This window comes from Pristis pectinata, chromosome 19 (genome assembly GCF_009764475.1).
Source record: "Pristis pectinata isolate sPriPec2 chromosome 19, sPriPec2.1.pri, whole genome shotgun sequence".
Taxonomy (NCBI): Eukaryota; Metazoa; Chordata; class Chondrichthyes; order Rhinopristiformes; family Pristidae; genus Pristis; species Pristis pectinata.
Window position 1 is genome coordinate 1,756,533 of NC_067423.1, and position 25,190 is coordinate 1,781,722.

Genomic DNA, 25,190 nt, shown 5'->3' on the forward strand with positions numbered 1-25,190 from the left:
GGATCAGAGCAACGTGGGTCAGATATACACCCCCTGCTCCAGTCAGCCTGACGCACAGTGGGTAATAAGATGCAGGAGTAGAATTAGGCCATTCAGCCCATTGAGTCTGCTCCACCATTCAATCAATGCTGTTTTTTTAAATCCCATTCTCCCACCTTCTCCCGGTAACCTCAACCTTCTCACCAATCAAGAACCCATCAATCTTTGCCTTAAATACACCCAATGCTTCCACAACCCTCTGTGGCAACAAGTTCCACAGATTCACCACCTCAAGTTCGCCACCTAAAGAAATTCCTCCTGGAGGCACTAGACAGGGCTGCCCTCTAAGTCCTTTACTACTTGATATTGCCTTGGAACCCTTCACAATTGCTCTTTGTGACTCTTCCAACACATTTGGCATTATTCATGGAGATGGGATGCATGAGGTATCATTATATGCAGATGACCTGTTACTTCATATCTCTAACCCTGAGAAATCCATCCCTGCAGGCTTATCACTGCTTGCTCAGTTAAGTGTTTTTTCTGGCTATAAATTAAATCTTAACAAGAGTGAGCCTTTCCCATTAAATATGCAAGTTCCAATCTATAGGCAATCACCATTCAGATTAGTGACTGATTATTTTACTTATTTGGGGGTTAAAATTACAAGAAATATAAGGACTTACTTAAAGTTAACTTTTACTCTTAATTGATCATGTTAAACAATTGCTTACTAAATGGTCCCCATTGTCCTTATCATTGATTGGTCGAATCAATGCTGTTAAGATGACTATTTTACCTAAACTTCTGTATCTATTTCAGGTGATTCCAACCTTTATCACTAAATCCTTTTTTGATATTGTTGATTCTAAAATTCTTTCATATATACGGCAGAATAAAAACCCAAGGTTAAGTAAGAAATATTTACAGAAATTAAAAAAGGATGGCGGTATGGCTTTGCCTAACTTTAGATTTTACTATTGGGCAATTAATATTCAATATTTAATTTTTTGGACACAAGATTTAGATGTAATTCAGTGTCCACGATGGGTGAATCTCGAGCGTGAGTCAATGCAAGGGTTTTCATTGGCTTCTACTTTAGGGGCCTCGTTCCCCTTTGCGCTTACTAAATTGAATAAACAAATGATTAATCCAATAACTAAACACACAATACGAATATGGTTTCAATTTCGTAAATTTTTTGGATTGAATAAATTTATCTTGTCAAGTCCTATTCAATTCATTTTTTTCTTTCAACCATCTAGAATTGATCTAGCTTTTCTTTCATGGAAAACAAAGGGAATAACATGCTGTCATGATCTATTCGTTGATAACTGTTCCTCATCCTTTGAACAGTTGTCTAATAAATACAATTTGCCTAGATCACATTTTTTTTAGATATTTACAGATTAGAAACTTTTTAAATGTTACTCTACCTACTTTTTCGATACATCATCAAATTGAAATTACAGATAAAATTTTAGGTTTAAACCCTTATCAGAAGGGCTTGATAGCAATATTTTATGATCTGATTATGAAAATACGTTTAGGGATATCTGATAAAATTAAGAATGAATGGGAAAGAGAACTTCAGATACTGTTACCTAAAGAGACATGGAAGAAAATTCTCCAATTAGTTAATACCTCTTCAATGTGTGCTAGACACTCTTTGGTACAGTTTAAGGTGGTTCATAGGACCCATACGTCAAAGGATAAGTTAGCTTGTTTTTATAACCATATAAATTCTATCTGTGACAGATGTAATCCGGAGGTGGCTTCCCTGACACATATGTTCTGGTCCTGCCCTCTTTTGGAAAAATATTGGAAAGACATTTTTGATATTATTTCAGTGGTATTGAGTATTGATTTACAACCTCATCCTGTTACTGCAATTTTTGGGTTACCAGTGATGGATTCTGGCCATTTATCTGCCTCAGCTTGTCGTATGATTGTATTTGTTACATTAATAGCCAGGAGATCCATTCTATTTAAATGGAAAGATCCTAAACCTCCAACTACATTCCAATGGTTTTCCCAAACTATAACATGTTTAAACTTAGAAAAAATTAGGAGTTGTACTGTTGATCCTTCACTTAAATTTGAAGAAACTTGGAGCCCAGTTATACAGCATTTTCATATGATGTAAGCTGACCTTTTCCGAATCCTTTTCAATAACTTTCTATTCGAATATGGAGGAGCAGAGTTAATGACAAAATAATGCTTTTAACCGATGAAATACAACAGATCAGTTTTTGCTTAGTTTTTGGTTATTATTACTATTTGGTTTGTTGTTGTTCTTTTTTTTGGTTTGGGTTTTTTTTCATATAATCAAATTTCTCTTTAAATCTTTTTCATGCTCAATTATCAAGAGATTGGGAGGTTCAGATTACACATTTTACTCTTTGTGTCTGTATACGTTAACTGTTAGTATTGTAATCCCGATCTCTTTGTATGATGTGTATAATTACTACTGTTACGTTTATTAATTTGAAAATTAATAAAAAGATTGGAAAAGAAAGAAAAAAATTCCTCCTCATCTCAGTTCTAAAGGGACGTCCCTTTATTCTGAGGCTGTGCCCTCGGATCCTAGACTAAAGGGACGTCCCTTTATTCTGAGGCTGTGCCCTCGGATCCTAGACTAAAGGGACGTCCCTTTATTCTGAGGCTGTGCCCTCGGATCCTAGACTAAAGGGACGTCCCTATATTCTGAGGCTGTGCCTTCGGATCCTGGACTTTCCCATTACTGGAAACATCCTCTCCAAGTCCACTCTATCCAGGCCTTTCAGCATCATGTGTGTCACAATCCACAGACTCTCCACCCCTACCATGAACCCTGACATGGGAGAGAACTGGTAACAGTTCAGCCCAATTCCTCTCTCAACCACCCCAACGACACCCTCCTGCAGGAATGGTAACATCTGACTGGAGTTACCCACTGTTGTGATCACTAACTGTGCTGAAATAAATTCCATTTATTTCTACTACGTGGGAGATGCTGGGATTTTTGGCCATGTAGTTTATGTTCTGGCATCCCTCTCCGATACTGCAGATCAGTGGCCTTGTAGATAACCTGATGATGGACCTTGGACCTTGACACAGACTCACTGAGACTTCCAGATGGCTTGGCTCAGAACAACCCAGTTATAAAGATGAGTATTCTTTCACTGTTTGTGTTGGTCCCTCTATAATGGAAGCCTTAGTTATCCCACAGCTCAACCCAGAGGCAGCCATCAGCTGGGTGTCAGATGGTAACAATGGGCTTTGTTTGAATGACATCCTCCAGGCTGTGGGAGGGCAAAGACATCCAGCGATCCCTTTATACATCCCATTCCAGAGCGAGGACTTACTAGGACATAAATCACGAGAACATAACCACATCAAACGCAAATACAAGAGACAACAGATGCCAGAAACAATCTGCTGGAGGAGCTCAGCAGGCCAGGCAGCATCTGTGGAGAAAAGCAGGCGGTCAATGTTTCGGGTCAGGACCCTTCTTCAGGATTGAAGATAGGAAAAGGGGAAGCCCGATATATAGGAGGGAAAAGCAGAGCAGTGATAGGTGGACAAAAGAGGGGAGGCGGGGTGGGCACAGGGAGGTGACAGGTAGATGCAGGTAAGAGATAGTGATGGGCAGGTGCGGGGGAGGAGGGGAGAGCAGATCCACCGGGGGATGGGTCACAGGTAAGGAGAGGGAGGGAAAAAAAGGTTGAAAAAGAGGAAAGGAGAACTTTCCACTCCAGGACATGCGAGATGTCCAACTTCTTTTCTAACTGGGTCTTCCCCCCGACTGGTCGAGAGCACTTGCACCCATATCTCTGCCATTTCCCGCACCTCCACTCTCACCCCCAGACTCAACGGGGATAGGGTCCCCCCTGTTCTCACATTTCATCCCACCAGCCTACGTATCCAACACATCATTCTCCGCCACTTGCGCCATCTCCAACAGGACCCCACCACCAAACACTCCTTCCCCTCCCCACCCCTTTCTGCCTTGCTCATTCACCATCAACACTGGAAGCAGGTTTGTGAACATGGTGCAATCCTTTCCTGTCAGCCAAAGGTCCATGTCTAGAATAAAAGCTCTTCACTCAAGGCAACAGATGAAGTTTTTGTAATAACTCAAGATGGTCAAGGCCACTTCAAGTATTCACACAGCTGATGAAATAACACCAGATCTTCACTTAACAAATCAGCTTAAATATTTAAAGGTCAAAAAGTCTTTATATGAAGTACATTGGTGCCCTAAACCTTTAGTTTATTTTTACGACAATGTCCTTCTCAGCACGACAATGTGTTATGTTGTTTACCACGATTAACAAGTCTGCCCAGCTGGAAGCTCAGACAGCTTATGTTGGCAGTGAAACTATAGGAATAAATGGTTTCACTACTACCAAATTCAGATTGAAAGCTGACTTCTAAATGCAAGAAAACAGAATTGATCCATGTTCAGTGAGGGTTCTGCGACAAACTGTTTGACTGAATTAAGATCCTCCTCCTTATCCACTCACAGAACGGATAAGCACATTATAATCAGCTTATGAACTGCCTAACAGACATTTATTACTGTGGTAAAATGGAGTGATTGTGACAGAACACAAGAGGACAGACAGAAGGGTAGTGAGACAATGAAAACAAATGATCTCAGAGGACCCCGGACCAAAGAGCTTGTCTCAAGAGCAATCCTGCTCAGAAACAAGTCAAGGAACCAGAACAAGCTTTTGTGTTCTGAAGCCTCTTCTGAGGTACTCCACAATTACTTGCCTGACTAAATGAGGGAAGGCACTGTTAAAACATAATGGATATTTTTCATCTCAACACTGATCTACAGGTCCTTGAAAATGCCACTGTCATTGCTGGTGAAATTTGTTCAAGTATTTGGTGTTGGTTTATTATTGTCACATGTACTGAGATACGGCGAAAAGCTTCTGTTTGAGCGCCATCCAGGCAGATCATTCCAATCATAATTACGTCAAGGTATTAAGAAGAAAACAGAATGCAGAGTATAATGTTGTAGTTACAGAGAAAGTGCAGTGCAGGTGGACAAATAATTACCAAAGCAAATTACCATATAATTACTAAACCAGAGAAAGTGAACCAGACAAATCAGGAAGAACACAGGCAACCCCAGCATTACAGCCTTGCAGAATCCACACATCACCACCAGGAAATCTGAGATTCAGAATAAAACTTTGCTCGAACAGAGTTTAGGTGTCATTTTAGGTGGCAACTTTTGACGCATTTCTTGATGCGGCTTTGCATTAAGGAAAGTCGTGATCTGGATGGCTTTCTGGGAATGCAACCCTTCTATAACACAGGAGTTGCTTCTACTCCTCTCAGCAGGAACCATAGAAACCACTCAGCCTGTTGAGTCTCTTCCTGTCAACTAAAAGCTCCACAGACTAACCCCGCCCTCCAGCACTGGGTCCGTAGCCCTGGCAGGTCATGGCTCTTGGACATACACCAGCACTGCTGAAATGTGGGGAGGGGTATCTGATTCCACCCGTGTACTGAGTTCTCGACACCACCACCTCTGGGTGGGTGGAAACGGATGTCCTCATCTTCCCTCAGTTTACCAATAACTTTAAATCTACATCCCCTCGTTAGTGGCCCCTCTGCTGAGGAACCCAGTCCTTTTATATACTGTCTAAAAACCTGATCCTAACCAAAAGATTTACATTCTGTGCCAATGCTCCCTTTGAGCTGTGTGGAGCAGGCAGACACGGAAGTACAACGGACATTTACACTAACCAAGGGGATTGAAATTTCAAGAAGGGCTTTCACTTTACCAGTGGACAGAGGGAAGAATCAGCCTCTGGTTGTGTGAGGAACATCTGCCCTCATACCCTTTTCCTGAAATTCGATTCCATGAAGACAACAGAACTGAACACTGGAAGTGTTGTTCCAAACACCAGATAAACTTCCATCACTAAGGTCCTTGTTGCTGCTTTAAACTGGCCCAATCTGATCCTTTGTTCGAAATTCAAACTAGCAAGGTTATTCATGAGAACTCCTAAGGTTGAAAATCAGTGAGGCTGGGAGGGGTCTGGTGGTAACATTGGGAAAGAACGGTTTGTTTTTAATACAGCACCTTATTGTTGAGACAGTTTACTTCCCTGTTGAGACACTATTTTCTTCCTGAACTTCTGAGCTTCCATGACCTTCTTCACAGTAAATACCCATGAGAAATATTCATGTAAGACCTTGCCCATCTCCTGTGTCTCGATACATTGATCTTTAAGGAGCCCTATTCTCTCCCTTGTTACCCTTTTGTTCTTAATATACTTGTAGAACCTCTAAGAACCTCTCCTTTATTTATCTGCCAGAACTATCTCATGTCCTCTTTTTGCCCTCCTGATTTCCCTCTTTAGTGTACCTCTACATCCTTAAAACTCTTCAAGGGAGTCGCCAGATCCCAGCTGTCTATACCTGACCTATGCCTCCTTCTTTTTCCTTATTAGAGCCTCAATATCCCTCATGCACTCGACCCCTGCCAGTCCCAGGTTCTCTACCCCTGCCAGTCTTGCCCTTCACTCTAACAGGAACTTTTGGCCTGAACCTCCCCATTCTCACTTTTAAAAGCCTCCCACTTGCCAGATGTCCCTTTACCCTCAAACTGCCTCCCCCAATCAACCTTTGCAAGCTCCTGTCTACCGCCGTCATAATTAGCTTTGCCCCAATGTAGGACTTTAACATGGACTAGTCCTATCTTTTCCCATTACTATTTTAAAACTAAGTACTGCTGTGATGTTCTCCTTAATCAAAACTGCAACTCCCACTCTTCTCTTCCCTCCACCTCCATCATGCCTGTAGCATCTGTACCCGGAAACATTGAGCTGCCAGATCTGCCCATTCATGTTTCTGTAATGGTTCTAATATCCCAGCCCCATGTACCAATCCATGCCTTGAGTTCATCTGCCTTACCTGTCAGGCTTCTTGCCTTAAGATACAGTCCCCACCCATAGGGTCGTTCTCTCTTCTCTCCTCTTCCATCAGGTAGAAGATACAGGAGTCTGAGGGCACGTACCACCAGACTGTGATAAGACTATTAAATGGTTCCCATATACGATGGGATGGACTCTGACCTCATGACCTACCTTGTTGTGACCTTGCACCTTATTGCACTGCACTTTCTCTGTAGCTGTGACACTTTACTCTGTATTGTTATTGTTTTTAGCTGTACTACATCAATGCACTCTGTACTAACTCAATATAACTGCATTGTGTAATGAATTGATCTGTACGATCGGTATGCAAGACAAGTTTTTCACTGTACCTCAGTACAAGTGACGATAATAAACCAATACCAGTTTAGTACATCAGAACTTTCTCACTCCCTGTCCTGCCAACTGAACTCACTTGCTTTAACTTCTACGAAGGGTCCTTCCAGCAGACACTCCTCTCTGACTTACTCTCCTGTGTCTCACAGTCCCAGAGGTCGGAACAGGAAAATCTCTTCCCAAACGTTTTGTTACTGAGAATGAACCAATATTGTTGCCATCTTATATATATATATATATATATATATATATATATATACACGCAAGTCTCAAAAGGTTTGCTCCAATTTCCTAAGTCAACACTTAACCTTTTATGTGAAGTAAAATGTTTCACCTGCCACAGAGTGTTTCATAGTTAAGCTGAACCAGACAAGCATTATCTAATTATTACTGCGTAGGTTATTGTTTTTAATAGTGATGGTGACTCTTTTTTATTGGCCTCAGCCATTCTCGGGTTCCCAGCTTCAGGACAGCCATTGATTGTCCCCTTCCCTGCCAACTGTGAAACTGGTCGATGCTTAAATCTTAATAACTGTTGGTCAGAAACTGACTTTGAAAAAGACAATTTAAAATAGGAAAGTGGAGACACAAGAGGCTGCAGATGCTGGAATCTGGAGCAACACACAAACCACTGGAGGAACTCAGTGGGTCAGGCAGCATCTGTGAAGGGAAATGGACAGGTGACATTTCGAGGAAAGTTGATAATGGTTTTGTTGAGCTGAAACTTGGATGCTGTGAACAAGATCTGGACCTGTGCATCAACATTGGGAGGTTGTACACTGAGAGAGATGTACATACCATTATAGCAATGACTGCTGTTGCCATGGTGACTGAGTATTATCCACAACTCATTGTGGCGGTGTCTTGGTCAATCGACCTTGACAGCAATTGGGTCTCTGCTTGGCAAACCTAACACAATAAAGTTAGTAGCCTCATCCACAAAGACTAGCACAGGGAAGTTCATAATGTTGCAGATAAATAGTGTTTATAAGGAGTGAAAAATGGCTGACATCATCAATATTCCTATGTCTGGGACCTGGGCGTCACTGACAAGGTCAGCATCTGCTGCCTGTCCCTAACTGCCCTTGTGAAGGTGGTGGTGAGCTCTCACCTCAATCCACTGCAGTCCTTCTGGTGGACAATCCCCTCAATCCCATTCTCCCATGATATTCCCTTTGGAGGTGGAACCAGAATTTAGACCCACAACAATTAATTTATTTCCAAATCAGGATGATGGGCGACTTGCAAGGGAACCTGTCGATGGTGGTGTTCCATGTACCTACTGCTCTTGTCCTTACTGCTGGGAGAGTTTGGGAGGTGCTGTTAGAGTAGCCTGGGTGAGTAACTGCGGTGCATTTTGTAGCTGGAACTAACTACAGACACAGTAGTGTAGCGGTTAGCATAACATTATTACAGCGCCAGTGACACGGGTTCAATTCCGGCTGCTGTCTGTAAGGAGTTTGTACGTTCTTCTCGTGTCTGTGTGGGTTTCCTCCGGGTGCTCCCGTTTCCTCCCACATTCCAAAGACGTACGTGTTAGGAAGTTGTGGGCGTGCTATGTTGGCGCTGGAAGCGTGGAGACACTTGCGGGCTGCCCCCAGAACACTCTACGCAAAAGGTGCATTTCACTGTGTGTTTCGATGTACATGTGACTAATAAAGGTATCTTGTCTTATCTTATGTGTTGGTGGTGGAGGGAGTGAATGTTTAGGGTGGTAATGAGGTGCCTATCAATTGATTGCTTTGTTCGGAATGGTACCAATATTCTCGAGAGTTATTGGAACTGCACTCATCCAGGCAAGTGGAGGATGTCCCACATTCCCTGACCTGTGCCTCGTAGATGAATGGAATGGCCTTGGGGTGTCACCCACCCTCTGACCTGCTGTGGTAGCCGTGGCTTTTATGTGGCTGGTCCAGTGAAGTTTCTGGTCAATGGCAACCCCCAGGGAATTGATGGTGGGACACTCAGTGATGAGCTGCCATTGAGTGTCAGGGGCAATTGGTTATACTCTCTCTTGTTGGATGTGACCATTGCCTGACACTCCTATGACATGAGTGTTACATGTCATTATTAGTGTTGCTGAGGTCTTGCTGCATGCAGGTATGGGCTGCTTCAGTTTCTGAGGAGTTGCAAGTGGGATGTAGCATTGTGTCAGCATCAGTCACCACTCCTTGGATTACAGTGGCAGGAAGGTCGCTGACGAAGCAGCTGAAGATGGCTGGGCCCAGGACACTGCCCTGAGGAACTCCTGCACTGATAACCTGGGGCTGGGGTGACTGACCCATTCACATTCTTAAATCCCACATTTTGTATGAAAGACTGATGCAGTTCCAGGACCTAAAGTATTACTGGCACCGACACTTGGAGTGAACACAGTCGGGAGTCACTTTGAACTCAGTAAGACCCCTCAAAGTGACTGAATGAACAAGGAACATGTTTTGACAAAGGTCAAAGGTGCAAAGTTGGCTGAAGCTCCAAAGTGCCCTCCTTTGTACTGTGATACGAAGGCCTCCACCTTTCCACAGCTGTCAGTTTAATCTCTCCCCTGATGATAAGGAACTCCCCCAGTGCAGAGCCGATTGTGTATCGAACTGCTGGAATGGGCCAGAGTTTCAAGTTCAGTCAAATTCTCTTCAAATTCAACCAACATTCTGTCAAGCTGACAGTTCAGGAGGCATCAGATTTAATTTTCAGTCCCTGCAGAGCTGGGTCAACTCAGCCAGAGAACAGTCAAGTTTTACTGTTGTCTCGTATCCCTGGGGTTAGGGAGCGAAGGAAATAAGCTAACAAACTTGTTCCATCATTTGCTGTAATTGGAAAGAGTGTCTGTTTATATTGGCTAAAATACAAACTGTAACTGTTTGGATAGTTGGGAGAGGTACTAGTGGGCTTCTGGTATCCACAGAATTGGTGCCAAAATAAATCACTCTTGGCTGATTGTCATACCTGGAATTTGCTGCAGAGAAGTCACAGGACACTACACTCTGTGTCCGAGATCGCAGAGGAAAATCACAAGGGATCACTGTGACACAGACCACAAGGTTTAGAAATAACCTGGGAAGTGGAAGTTGTGCTAGGGGTCTGGAGCAAGACCAACGTGAGGCACATTTTCAAAAGGACAGAGTCTGACGGTGAACCAGCAACTGGAAGTAGCTTTTGGTTCCAGAAGCTATTGTACAAGATCAAATTAATATTCAGCCTGGACAACAAGGAGAATGAACAGGAAGCTGTAGAAGACGAGACAAGTCAGAAACTGTCTGGCAGGTCAGGAGGCAGCTGTGGAGAGAGACCAACCTGAAGCACGACCTGTTTCCCTCTACACAAATGCTGACTGTTCCGCTGAGTGTTTCCAACACATTTTGGTTTTAATTCCAATTTTCAGCAATACCAGTGTCTTTGGTTTTCAGAATGATTCAATAATGTTGACAGGAAATAAACCACAGAAAAAGGTCCTTTGGCCCAACCAGGCCATGCTAATATTTAAGCTCCACTTAAGCCTAATATTCCACATCTAAATCTATTAGCGTGACTCTCGATTCCCTTCGGCTTCATATCATCTTCTAGCCAGGCATGTGATGGAACACTCTCCACCTGCCCAGATGCTGCAGTGCCAACAACCCTCAAGGAGCTCAACACTGCCCAGGACAAAACAACCTGCCTGATTACAGCCCCATCCGCCACCTAAATATTCACTCCCTCCACCATCGGATGTAGTGTGAAACATCTGCAAAACGCCTGTCACTTACTTGCCCGGGCTACTCCAATAGCACCTCCCAAACATGTGACTTCCCAAACGCGTGACCTCTGCTGCCAAGACAGACAAAAACAACAGGTGCAATGGAACACCACCACCTCCAGATTCCCCTCAAAAGTCACACACCATCCAGACATTCCTATTTCCCTAGAACATGGAAGGTGGTGATTCAACCCATCAACTCTTATGCTGGCTCACAGAGCAATCCCATCAATCCCATTCTCCCACATTTCCCTGTAACCACTTCTCTCTCAACTGCCCACCAACTCCCCATCTATCCCCCCCCCATTCTCCTACCATCCACTTTCACTAGATGAAGCCTACAGTAGTCAATTAATCTACCAACCTTCACATCTTTGGGATGTGGGAGGAAACCGGAGCACCTGGAGAAACCCCACAAGGTCGCAGGGAGAACGTGCAAACTCCACACAGACAGCCCCAGAGGCTGGGATTGAACCCGGGTCCCTACAGCTGTGAGACAGCTGCATTATTGCAGCACCACTGCTCCACCCACTTCGAGCGATATCAACAATCCTTCCTTGGCATTGGTTCTCAATCCTGGGACTCCCTCCCCAGCAGATGGTGGGAGTACTTCAGCAGAAGGACTGTAGTGGTTCAAGATGAGAGTCACCCCACCTGACCAGGGGCATTCAGGGATGGGAAATAAATGCTGGCCTTACCAACGATACCCAGATCCAGAGAATAAATAAAACACAGAGTGGAATCGGGAGATCCTCAGACAGAGTGAGGAAGGTAACCCGTGGTCAAGAGCCCATGGCAGGAATGAATAGGAGGGGTTTCCTGGGAATCTGGGAGCACAGATCTGGTGCTGAGCTCTGTTGATAACTCACTGCCATCATTATTCCTTTTGTATCCCTTGAGAGGGTGCAGCAATGACTCATGAGCATGTTACTGGGACTGGACAGGCTGGAACAGTTTTCCCTGGAGCGAAGGAGGCTGAAGGGTGACCTTATAGAGGTCATGAGGGGCGTAGAGAGGGTAGACAGTCGGAGTCTTTCTCTCAGAGTAGCGGAGTCTAAAACTGGAGGGTGGAGGTTTAAGGTGAGAGGGGAAGATTTAAAGGGGACCTGAGGGGTAAGTTTTTCGCACAGAGGGTGCTGTAGGCAAATGGGACTAGCTCAGGTAGGCAGCTTGGTCAGCATGGACGAGTTGGGCCGAAGGGCCTGTTTCCGTGCTGTTTAACTCTGTGAATCTATGAATAAACCTTAGAGGAAATAAATAAACCTCAGCTTAATGAGAAACTTCTGCCCTGGTAAGTTCTAAACCAACAAGAACCCACAAGCTGACAATATAGAAGTACAGCAAGCAGACACATCAAACAATGGTTCAAACTGGCAGAATATAAATATGTTCCCCTGTACTTTGCTCTTTTCAATACTGAGTGCTCAGATAAAGACTGTAAAATATCAGAGTTTGCGGATGACACAACAACAAAGGAACAGAGTTAACTCTGAATTGGGCTGGGTGTGACATCAGAGGCACACCCTGCTTTGGTCGAGGAAACACATATCGATGGACATTTAATGCAGTTAGAAATGAGGCGAATAAATTCAGTGGCACAGACAGCTCTGGCCTCCTGCCTCATCTGTCAGCTGGAGTACAGACCAAGCAGGAGTAAAAGGCTGAGAAATGAAAGAATCCCACCAGATGAAAACACTTCAGTTATCGAGAGGTTTTATTGAACCTTGTATGAAACCGCCCCAGCTTAAAGAAAATGAAATTAAGCTACAAAGGTTCAACAAAAATTAAATGCATGTCATGTAATAGTCGAAAATTAGACACATGAATTAATTACAGCAGATAACTGCACTTTCCGATTTGGTGAAATGTATTTTTCTTGACCTGTCCCAGAACTTGAGTAAATCTTGAGAGGTGCTTAAAAGGGTCTTAGATTGGCACATGAATATGCAGAGGATGGAGGGATATGACATTGTGCAGGCAGAGGGATTAGGTGTTATTAGCTTACTTATTTTGGCACAACATCATAGGCCGAAGGGTCTGTTCCTGTGCTGTACTGTTCTTTGTTCTATGTTCTAGACATATAGAGTCATAGAGTCATACAGCTCAAAAACAGGCCCTTCAGCTCAACTGGTCCATGCTGACCAAGATTCCCAACTAAGCCAGTCCCATTTGCCTGCATTTGGCTCATATCCCTCTAAACCTTTCCTATCCATGTACCTGTCTTTTAAATGTTGTTAATGTACCTGCCTCACCCACTTCCTCTGGCAGCTCATTCCATATACTGACCACCTTCTGGGTGAAAATGTTACCCCTCAAGTTCCTATTAAATTTCTCACCTCTCACCTTAAACCTGTGCCCTCTGGTGCTTGATTCCCCAACCCTGGGGAAAAGACTGTGTGCATTCAACCTATCTATGCCCCTCATGATTTTATTCACCTGCATAAAATCACCCCTCATTCTTCAATGCTCCAATAAATAAAGTCCCAACCTGCTCAACTTCTCTCCATAACTCAGTCCCTTGAGTTCCAGCAACATCCTCGTAAATCTCCTCTACACTCTTTCCAGCTTAATGGCATCTTTCCTATAGCAGGGTGACCAAAACTGAACACAATATTCCAAACGCAGCCTCACCAACATCTTGTACAACTGTAACATAACATCCCAACTTCTATACTCAATGCCCTGGCTGATAAGTTGCCGCAGTGAAGACGCATCTGCTCTATATTTATACTGGAAGAGGGGAAGTCACCAGCCCAGAGTCCCCTGCTACAAGTGTCTGTTGCTTCAGAAGGTGAGAGCTTGGTTTCCTTCACCCTTTCACTGGGGAGCTGGCTGTGGTGAGAACAGAAAGCTGCCAATAATCCTCTCAGCCCCACCAGGTGTGGTTTGCTCCTGCGGAGGAACTGCAGAACCAGTCCACGTGGGCAGGCAGCCAGCCAACACCAACCTGCAACAGCCGAAGTCACAGAGCTTAACGTTGGGCTGCTCCCTAATGACTACTTGTCCTTTCCCACTCATCACAGCTGCTCAGTGCTTCGCGACGTTCGGGTCACTGAGTGGGAACTTAAGTGAAAGTGAAGGAGGCAAGTTCAGTTATAGTACCTCCATCTCTCAGGGATTGTCTATTATCGAGTTGTCAATGCATTGACCCAATTTACAACATCTCAAGTATTTTACATGTCAAATGCAGACCACAGAGCTGAGAGACCCAGGTTTAAGGCAGATTCCAGGATGTATCAAAGATAAGCATTATGTTTCACAGGCTGACAAATGTGCACAGACTCCACACACATAAACAGGGCATCAGGGCAGCTGCAACACTGACACTGTTTATATCCCACACAAGCCACCTTCTCCACACCTCCATCTCACCCTATCCGCACATATCTTTGTACCCCTTTCCTTTTCATTTGTTTATCCAACTTCCCTCTAACTGCATCCATTATATTCACCTGGGAGAGATTTCCACAACCTCTCCATTTGGAGATGGCAAAATTCTCCTGAACTTCTGACGAACTAGTTTTCGTCAGTGTCTCCTCGGTCTGGTCTCTTCCACAAATTGGAAGATTCTACATCCACCTGATCAAACCCTTTCACATCCTCCACCACTGGTTGGTTCTCAGCATCTCTAGAACATGGAGCCCCAGCATATCTCAGCTCTTGAAAATTATAACCTCAACTCCACCTCTGCTGTCATCGTTGGAAACCTACCTTGCATCTTCTCCAGTACCTGTGCAGGCAGATCCTTTCTAATATATTTCTTTTACATTATAATCATTTGTTAGATGTGACCCAGAAAAGAAGGTAAAACCCTCACATAAACTCTCACATGGGGGACACTGTGAGATGAATCAGTGACTGGATATGTCACCCTCTGCGTGTGTAGGGAGAGGAGGGGGAGGGGGAGGGGGAGGGGGAGGGGGAGGGGGAGGAGAGGAGAGGAGAGGAGAGGAGAGGAGAGGAGAGGAGAGGAGAGGAGAGGAGAGGAGAGGAGAGGAGAGGAGAGGAGAGGAGAGGAGAGGAGAGGAGAGGAGAGGAGAGGAGAGGAGAGGGGAGGGGAGGGGAGGGGAGGGGAGGGGAGGGGAGGGGAGGGGAGGGGAGGGGAGGGGAGGGGAGGGGAGGGGAGGGGAGGGGAGGGGAGGGGAGGGGAGGGGAGGGGAGGGGAGGGGAGGGGAGGGGAGGGGAGGGGGACAAAACTTACAAACAGAAAGACAGAGAGGGTTTAGTTCCCAGTGCATGGCCCATGGTGAAATGATGCCAGACCTGGTGGGATTTTCAGAAGTACTGCGAGGTTTGTTTACATGCAGCCAAACTCAACAAAGATGTTCAGCAGCCGGAACATTCATGACAAAGATTTCCGGGGAAGAATCTCATTGGGTCGTCTTCACTGTCCAACCCTGTCACTTTTCTCCAGCGAACTGGTCTGGAGGAGCAGTGACTGCCTCATCTCATCGGCCTGGCTGTGTTCTCCCCAGTGAAAGGACATGACCTGGGGTGACGTCAGACACACGGTCCTGGAGTTCAGAGGGGACAGAGAAGTCTGTGGAAATTAAGAAGCTGGACACAACAATGGGGGTTGAGAGCAGTGTCTGGGCTCTGGGTCAAGACTGATGCACAAGTGGCCACAAGATGAGACGAGCCCAGCCTCCACTGACCTGTGGACTTATTCCTGACAGTTTATGTCACTAGTGTGCCTTCACAATAAAATATGCTTCCTCCAACTCACACCTGTCCATTGACCCTGTGGAATATTGGGGAACTGACCTGCCACAAGTAATTGTGATGCCCTGTAGATCAGGAGTCAGACACTCAGTCCAACAGAAGACAGGTGATCTATGAGCTGAAGAATAAAGGGAATGTTCAATGTGTTTCATGGCCCTAGAGAAGGCCATTCCCCCATCAGTCCTTACTCTGCCCCATATTTTTCAATCAGATGCATTTAAACTTAATTGCATTTTAATAACACCCACCTTCCAGGGGTTTTGATTTGAGACCAGATTTACTACATACTCATTTCACTCAGGGACACAGAGCAAAGAAGTGGTAACAAACCAACCACAGCAGGTATAGGCCATTCAGCCTCCAAGCACGAAACTGCTGATTAACCAGTTATAAACTGATCTACGTCCACTGCTCTCACCATAAAATAAGACAAATGAATGAAGAATCCAGCTTCCCTATTTCTGTGCCGCAGGTTCCAAGCAACTGCTTCTCAGACAGAAATCAGAGCTGTTAGCAGTCTTCTTCTGACCTGATCTCCATAAGTAAATGTGCAGTTTGTATACACTTTGCCAATAAAAGCACATTTTCATGTGACAGACCAGGCTTGGATTTTAAACAAAAATCAAATTTACATGGAGGAAATCAGTTGACATAATACTTGTTAAATAGTTCATGAAAACTTTGGTAACTTTAATACTTTTAAATTTTGTGATGACCTGAACAAAGTTGCAAGTAAAGGTTGACTGTCCGAAACCATCGTTCCTCATCAACTAAATATTGAGTCTGGACTTTGCAATGACAAGTGACAATGAAACTATTGGTGTTCACCATCATTACCTATGGATCTAATGCCTACCTCTGTCAACTAAATAGGGAAATCCTAAAGGCGTAGAGTAGTTACCTTCTGCAATGGTGTACACCCCTGAAGATCCCATAGAAAGACAGGTTTCCTTATGATATTTGAGCATCTACCTTAACCTCATATCTGCATCCTAATCTTGATTTCATTCTCTGTAGAATGTTATAAAGTTAGAGCTTTTTACTTTCTGTTTTATTATCTGCAAAAACTCTTCCTTCTGATTGACTAATCAGTCTGCTCGCTGGTGTCACCGTTCCTGGACACAAGTCCCAGCGAATTGCCAGGGAGACGAGGAAACCCAATCCACAGAGATGGTTAGACGTTGGTGTGCAACAGAAAATGTTGTCTCTTAAGCACAGCCCACAAAGTCTGGACCATAATCTTTTTCAATTCTTATCTTTAGTTCATGGAATATAAGATCTTCCAGAACATTCAGTACTTTATTTGAAGTTCCTTACTAAATGTGTAAAGGACTACAAAGTAAAAAAACATGATTACAGGTCAAACTCTCCCAGCAATCTAACAGCAGACAGCACTTAGAAAATAACTTCTGACCGTAATTGATAATGCCTATAGACGGGGCTGATGAGGTTCTCACAATTTCTCTGCATTTTGTTCTCTAGATGGCTTATCGGTGGGTCAGAATTCACCTTTCTTTCACTCCTCTCTGCCGTGCCAACTCTCGCACACTATGTTCTGCAAACTTAGAAACAAGTTCTGAACTTGGCCAATGGTCCTGTTCCAGTTCTGGAAAAGATACTTCCCCCACTGGACCCAATTATCAAACAAGAGGTCCTCGATGCTTTTAAACTGGCCTATTGTAACATTGTACACAGTGATATATTTGAACTCAACTTTGCAAATCTTTAAAAACTTAAATTATAAAGAAAACATTAAACATTAAATGCCAAGGTAACTAGTTTGTTAAATTAATCATAGTTTCCTGATTACTTGGCAGGGCAGCAGTTAACGTTTGCTCACTAATCAACTGATAAAGGAATTATTTAAGTTAATTGGGGTCATGCAGGAATTGAAGATTGCTCTCTGCATACCAGCCTTTGATATCCCCACTGTGTTTAGTTCCCCTTCTGTAGGCTCTCCTAAAACTCAAAAGTGAACCCAATTAGAATTCCACCTAATTGGAATCCGGATAAGATTTTATTTTTTATTTCATTTACTTTTCCCACAGGACTCGTACCTCACCAGCAAGGCCAGCATTCCCATTTCCCCTTGAACTGAACAACTCACTTGACTAGCCCAAAGGGGAATTAATAGAAAAGATTTACAAGGATGTTGCCAGGACTTGAGGGACGGAGCTACAGGGAGAAGTTGAGCAGGTTAGGACTTTATTTCTTGGAGTGTAGGAGACTGAGAGGTGACCTTTTAGAGGTGTATAAAATCATGAGAGGTATAGATAGGGTGAATGCAGGCACAGCAGTGTAGCGGTTAGCGTAATGCTATTACAGCGCCAGCGACCCGGGTTCAATTCCAGCTGCTGTCTGTAAGGAGTTTGTACGTTCTCCCCGTGCCTGTGTGGGTTACCTCTGGGTGCTCCGGTTTCCTCCCACGTTCCAAAGACGTACGGGTTAGGAAGTTGTGGGCATGCTATGTTGGTGCCGGAAGCGTGGCGACACTTGCGGGCTGCCCCCAGAACACTCTACGCAAAAGATGCATTTCACTGTATGTTTCGATGTACATGTGACTAATAAAGAAATGTTATCTTTTTCCCAGGGAAGGGGAATCAAGAACTAGAGAATGTAGGTTTAAGATGAGAGGGGAAAGAGTTAATGGGAGCCTGAGGGGCAACTTTTTTACCCAGAGAGTGTTCAGTACATGGAACGAGCTGCCAGAGGAAGTGGGTGAGGCAGGTACAATGACATTTAAAAGACACTTGGACAGGTACATGGATAAGAAAGGGTTAGAAGGATATAGGATAAACATGGACAAATGGGACTGGCTTAGATGGGAATCTTGATTAGCATGGACCAGTTGGGCTGAAGGGCCTTTTTCCACACTGTATGACTCTATGACTCTAATAATCAACCAGATTGCTCTGGAGTCACAAGAGGTCACCCTTCTCCTTGAATGAGCCCATTCTTCCTTCATAATGGTCTGATACCACTCAGTGTCTTGACCAGCTGAGAGGGCGGTGATGACGTCGGTCTGAGAATGCAGTTGCACATAGTCCGGTCTGGGCAGGGACACTGGAAAACCAGGAGTGTTTGGGGCAAGTGGGTTGTCTTGTAATCATTGTTACTGATACAGGACCTTGAATATCTGATCTCTGGGAATTAAATAGTGTCTATATGATGCACAGGAACATGGCTACATGTCAAGCTATTACTCAATTAAACTCCTGACAAAAAAATAATGAAATTGTCCAAGTCCATGCATAGACCTGATGACTACCTTGACCTTGCCTTGGGATGATAAAAAAGATGAAGCTTTACAGTGACTCTCCAGCTTGCTCTAGACAAACTCCATACCTGGATCCCCTTGGTGAGTTACCTCAGGGTTTTGCCAGCTGTGGTGTCATTTATGGTGGGTCTCATATGTTAAACAAGGCTCCTGAAGAGTTTCCTCTGAAGATGTGCTGGGAGCTGGGTCTTTCCAGATGGGTGCATCTTTACCTCCTGCGCCGAGGTTCCAAAACCACCTTGAGCACCAAACATTGGCGTAAGATGCCCCCAGAAATGACCCACACCACTGAAGCAAGTAGGACATACAATGGGATTGTACAACATACATGGGAATGCAATAGGAATATATAAGTAGATTGTAAAAGCGTTCAGAGAACATGCATTTAAAGTGAGAGGGGGAAAGTTTAAAGGGGATGTGCAGGAAAGTTTTTTTACACACAGAGAGTGGTGGGTGCCTGGAATGTGCTGCCAGAGGTAATGATGGAAGCAGATACAATAGTGGTGTTTACGAGCCTGATAGACAGATGCATGAATATGCAGGGCGTGGAGGGATGTGGATCATGTGCAGGCAGAAGAGATTTAGTTTAATTTAGCATCATGGTCAGCACAGATATCGTGGGCCAAAGGACCTGTTCCTGTGCTGTACTGTTCTACATTCTGTGTTCTAATAGAACAAAAACTAGAAGCAGTAACACCTCTCCAATCTGTTCTAAAGTTTTTAGCTGATCCACTTATCTCAACGTTTCTCCCCATCCCCGTATCCCTTGCCTTGTTTTGCACCTTTATAAACCATTGATCTTAACCTCAGATAGAGTCAGTGACAGCATGCTCCTATTTAAACCATCCAAGCTCCCTCTCAAATGAGCTCTGGGGCAAAGGGGGATGACTTGAAGCACATTCCAAGAAAATTAGGTGTCTTTGGCCTCGGTCCTGAATGTGACTTCAGGCAAATAAACCCAGGGACTGCCACAGACGTTCTCTGACCTTCCTTATGTTTTTGTTGAGATCATCCAAGTTGAGCAGGAAGATGTGATCCTTGGCTCCCAGGAGCAGTTTCCCTCTCTCCTCATCTATCAGAATGGTCTGGAAATCGAAACCCTCAGCAGATCCCAGAAATGGGATGCAGCTGTTGGAGATCAGCAGATCTGTGGGAAAGGAACAAAAGTCTTGTGTTATTTAAAATGGTTTTATATCTCTCATGCGTTTCTTCTACAAATACAGTAGCACCACATGCTCACAGTCAGTGTGTCTGCGAATTTCTAGTTCTCAAAACCTCCCTTTTTTCATTTCCTGCCAGACTCTGTCTTTATCTGACTGGAGAACCAGTGCAACCTTCCTCTGGTGTACGGTTGCGGCAATATGAGTTAGGTTTGTAGGGCCTTCCTGGAGATGGAGTATCCCTCCACTTCAACATAGCAAGGGCAGGGAGTTGATGTGGTGTCCACGGTTGTTTTGGGTTACCATTTCACAGGCAGAGGAGGGCTGTGCATCAAGTGGCCACATCACCCACGGCCCAGTTGGATCCTGTTCAGAATCGCCCGTCTCCTTCGAGACTGGTGAAACCCAGGCGCCTTGCCTTTGGGTCCTGAGTTCTCTGTTTATTGGATGGAGGTTCTAGCCCAGGCTTTATTGCATTCATCATCTCTGTCAGACTTCACGATGAGAATAGTGGGACAGTGCGGGGGTTTGGGGGAGGTGGCCTGAGACCACATGTTGTTACTGATCGTTGACAGCATCTGACAGATGTGAGGAGAGATGGAAGATGGCAGCTTTCTCACAGACCATGTCATGAAATTGGCAACTTATCTTCAAAAGACCTCCTAGTCAAGAGAGCAACTTTTGGAGCCAATACAATGAAACTATGCTTTCCTCATGTAAGTGTTTCCATTTCATTCATTCTACATCTGCTGAAATACCCATGACTTTCTGTCACTGTCACTATATAATTCCAATAAATGTTCAGAGAGTCATTGAGTCACACAGCACAGAAACAGGCCCTTCAGCCCAAGATGTCCATGCTGACCATCAAGTACCCATTGGCCAACATTTGGTCTGTAGCCTTCTACTCCACTGGGAATTCCACCTCCCCCTCAGGCAGTGTGTCCAGATTCCAACCACCCTGTAGGTAACAGTTCTTCCTTAGAACCTCTCTAATCCTCTCATCTCTTACCCTAGACCTCGATACCTCTGTAATGGGGAAAACTTTCCTACCATCTACGCCCTTCACATTGCCCTTGCCAGTGACGTGTGTCTGATGGATGAATAAATGATGACAACAAAATCACATCCAAAGGAGTTACAGCCATTTCCCACTGATGTGAGAACATTCCTCTTTGAAGGGGAGCATCAAAGCATTTCAGAGTCTTCAGTTTGCCAACTTATTGTTCTTTGTCACTGTGAGAGACTCCAACTTTCGTGTATTCCAATGCTGATTGACAGATCTGAGTAGCAGGATCTCAGACTTCTAACCACAGACATCAGAAACCAAAGCAGGTATTTCACTGGCTGTATCCTCCGGATTTACCATCAGTTGCACCTTTCAAACAGCCCATTGTCTTGTATCTGACACTGGGCTATCAGGTGCACAGATAAGGTTAACCAGTAGAGCGGCAAATACAATGCCAGCTTCCTTCCAAATGATTGTGAATATTAGATTTCCTGCAACTTATCTGCAGCTGTCAATCAGCACTGGTAACTGAGAGAGGAAAACGCATCAACTGAAATGGTGATGAGAAATTAGGAATTGTGTCAACAGTGTGAAGTAGGATTTCTCCTGTATCACTCATGGTGAGTCACAAGGTGCACTGGTTCATCCTGTTGACCAGTTAAGTCTCAGTAACAAAGGTCTTCCTGCTCCCACAGAATCCGAGCGCCTCTCCCACAACAACTTACTCCTGCAGTTTCCCTGCCCACCACCTCTCTCTGCTTTACAGACCTCAGTGGGATCGCTGTTTCACAAATACAGTACCACACTATTTCTCTCAATTATAGAGACAACTGAATATCATCTTGCAGACTTTCAAGATGTTTTATCATGCTTTATGACTAATGGTGTACTTTTGAAACACAATTAGGAAACAAGTTTATGCAAGCAGGAATGATTTATTGGTGTTGTTTGAAAGATAAACACTGACCAAGACAATGGACAGAACTTCCTTGCTCTTCTTCAAATTAGTGCCATGGCGTCACGTACCTCCACCTCAGAGACCAGACACGTCCACAGTTTTAACATCTTAAACACAAGCAGCCCCTTTAGAGTGTGGCTCTTCTGTGGTATGGCACTGGAGATTCAGCCTGATTTTATGGGCAAGTGTCTGGAGTGGGATAGGACCTTCTGACCCAGAGACGGAGTGACACCCACTGCACCATGGCCAACCTCAATCAGACATACAGCCACAGGAAAGATTGAGGAAACATAGTCTCTGAATAGTGGCCACAAAAACTCACATCGCTGAAACCAGAAAATACAGAAACGCGTCAGCTGGTGGTAAATAAAATCACAGTAAAATTATCTAACTGTTGCATGAAAATATTGTTGAAATGCATGCAGAGGTTTGGTGCTGAGCATGCCACTTATTTTCAGACAAACTTTTCATATTTCAACGGACAGAGATCAGAATGCAGTAATTAATGCAAGAGCAATCTACAACCTTTAATCCGTCCAATAAATCTGAATCAAACAAGTCAGTGTTGTGTCAACCACGGCCTGAAAGAACCTCTCCCACTGGAGTGAATAATAAATGCAACCATTAGTTTGTGATATATTTTTGACAAACTGTGTTTGGACTACTTTGTTTAAATACCGGCAAATCTTTCAGCAGTTGAGCTCCACAAGAGTTTTTGTGCTAATCACTTGTCATACAACACATCGTAGGTGCGATACTTCATAATTTCACAATTGCAGGAAATTTAGCATGTGTGCTTGAAGGTTTTGACATTTTGCAGAGAGTTATTTTATGGAATCTTTAATCTTCCTTTTGTAATCATTAACAGGTGTCCAGGTCCTTTGTATTTTGTTAGTACAGTTGGTACACTGTGACATGAAAAGAATTATATTAAAAAAAAACAATAGTATTAACACTGATTATGGAGTTTCCTGTGCACAGACTCAAACTAATCTGGAAAGAATGGATTTTTATGTTTAAGAGCAGTTTGATGTTAAATAGGAATAGTGTCTTCAAATTGTTCATTGACCCATGAAAAATATATATTAAAATCAACAGTTGAAACACTGTCAACCACTTGTTAAAGGGTTGACGCTGACAAATCTTTTCTTAAAAATCTACCGTCGTTAAAATCATCACGATCTTTTCCTAAACCCACAGTCACATCTGTCAAAACCGAATGCAGATTAGTATCTAATCAATTAAGCAGTTCAGATAGTGCAGTCGGATCCTGAGATCCCTCTCACATTTATCATTTTAGTTTCTATAACCAGAGGCATGGTCTAGAGTGTGGACATTTCACAGTCACAGGCAGCATCACCTTCTGTCAATCTTCTTTTTGCTCAGGTACAGATCTTTTGAGGAAAAATATGTAAAGCATTTAATGAGAAAGGTCAGTGATGAAATTCCTGGCACTGAAAAAGCTGGTGACTCAGATCTTGGCTCTGCACTCAGTTGTGTTCACATTTCTAAACAGTAACATAAAAGTAATAAGGATGAATAAACACTGGCAGAACTTGGCAAACTTTTCAGTTGAAGTGGTCTAAAGCTCATCCACTGATTTATTTACAAGTGTTCAGCTCATTCTTGTCATTAACAAAATAACTCATGGAGCCCTGATGTGCACATGATGTGACGTCACTTGATAATCAACTTACATCAGAGGACAACCACATTTACTTCAAATGGACCTCTTCAAAAGTTTGAAAGAACCGTCCATTGAGGTCACCAAAGAGAAAGCAGAGAAAGACACGTCTTCAGCTGGAGAATTTACCTTCAAATCAATTGTCACATTCTTTCCCCCTGCAGACCTTGAAAGGAAACAGTCCAAAAGAGATTCACTGGGCTAATTCCTGGAACGACAGAGATGTCTTATCACGTAGCTAAAGAGAATAGATCTATGTTCTTTGGAGTTTAGAAGAATGCAGGATTCTGACTCAAAACATCGGCTATCCCTTGGCCTCCACAGATGCTGCCTGACCCACTGAGTTCCTCCAGCAGTTGTTTTTTGGCTCCAGATCCCAGCATCTGCTGTCTCTTGGGTGTTGCATTTTAAAGAGTTCACAGTGAAAACTTGGCTGATTGATGTAAAGACTGAGTGTCGGAGAATGTGAGCATGCAGGAAGACCAGTGGTGGGGGAAAAAGCGGATCACTTTCACATAAACACACACACACAGCTCACACACACACAAACATACACACACATAGCTCACACACACACAAACATACACACACATAGCTTACACACACACACAAACATACACACACATAGCTCACACACACACACAAACATACACACACATAGCTCACACACACACATTCACAAACACAATGGAGAAGTATGATGAATAATCACAAAAGGTGCTTAGATTATTTGATGTTTAGTTTTTGCTGTTTACCCAACAGTTTATCTTTTTAAACAGAAAATGGATAATTTAATAAATTATGATTAGAGGGTATTAGCTATATGGAGCTGTTGGACAAACTTGGGTTGTTTTCCCTGGAGCATCGGAGGCGGAGGGGAGAGCTGACAGGACTTTGTAAACTTACAAGAGACAGAGATCGGATAGACAGAATCTTTTTCCCAGGGTTGAAATGTCAAATACTAGAGGACATGCACTTGAGGTGAATTGGAGTAAGTTCAAAGGAGATGTGCGGGGAAAGTTTTCTTTTACACAGAGAGTGGTGGGTGCCTGGAACAGGCTGCCAGGGGTGTGGTGGAGGCAGATATGACAGTAGTGTATAAGAGGCTGTTAGACACATGAAATATGCAGGGGATGGAGGAATATGCATCATGTTCAGGCAGAAGGGATTAATTTAATTTGACATTGTGTTCGGCACAGACATTGTGGGCTGAAGGGCCTGTTCTGTGTTCTATCTGTAAACTTACACAACTTGGTCACATAAGGCAAAAATCCTTTTAGACAATAATTTCAGAATTCAAAGGACTTTCAAGTGTTAGTTTTCTTTCCCACTTCCAAGGCCGAGACAAAAAGATGTTTGGTCTGTCAGTGAGTCAAGGGTAATGGGGA

At 43.8% G+C, this 25,190-nt stretch overlaps 1 protein-coding gene across 4 annotated transcripts in view; it reads right to left on the reverse strand.

Annotated features, from left to right (window-relative positions):
* sema3d (sema domain, immunoglobulin domain (Ig), short basic domain, secreted, (semaphorin) 3D) overlaps window positions 1-25,190 on the reverse strand; it is a 272,045-nt gene that overhangs the window by 127,990 nt on the left and 118,865 nt on the right. For all 4 annotated transcript variants that reach the window (XM_052033599.1, XM_052033596.1, XM_052033597.1 and 1 more), the window contains exon 3: window positions 19,978-20,138. In XM_052033599.1, the coding sequence (XP_051889559.1) occupies window positions 19,978-20,138 (161 nt within the window). The remainder of the gene's footprint in view (window positions 1-19,977; window positions 20,139-25,190) is intronic.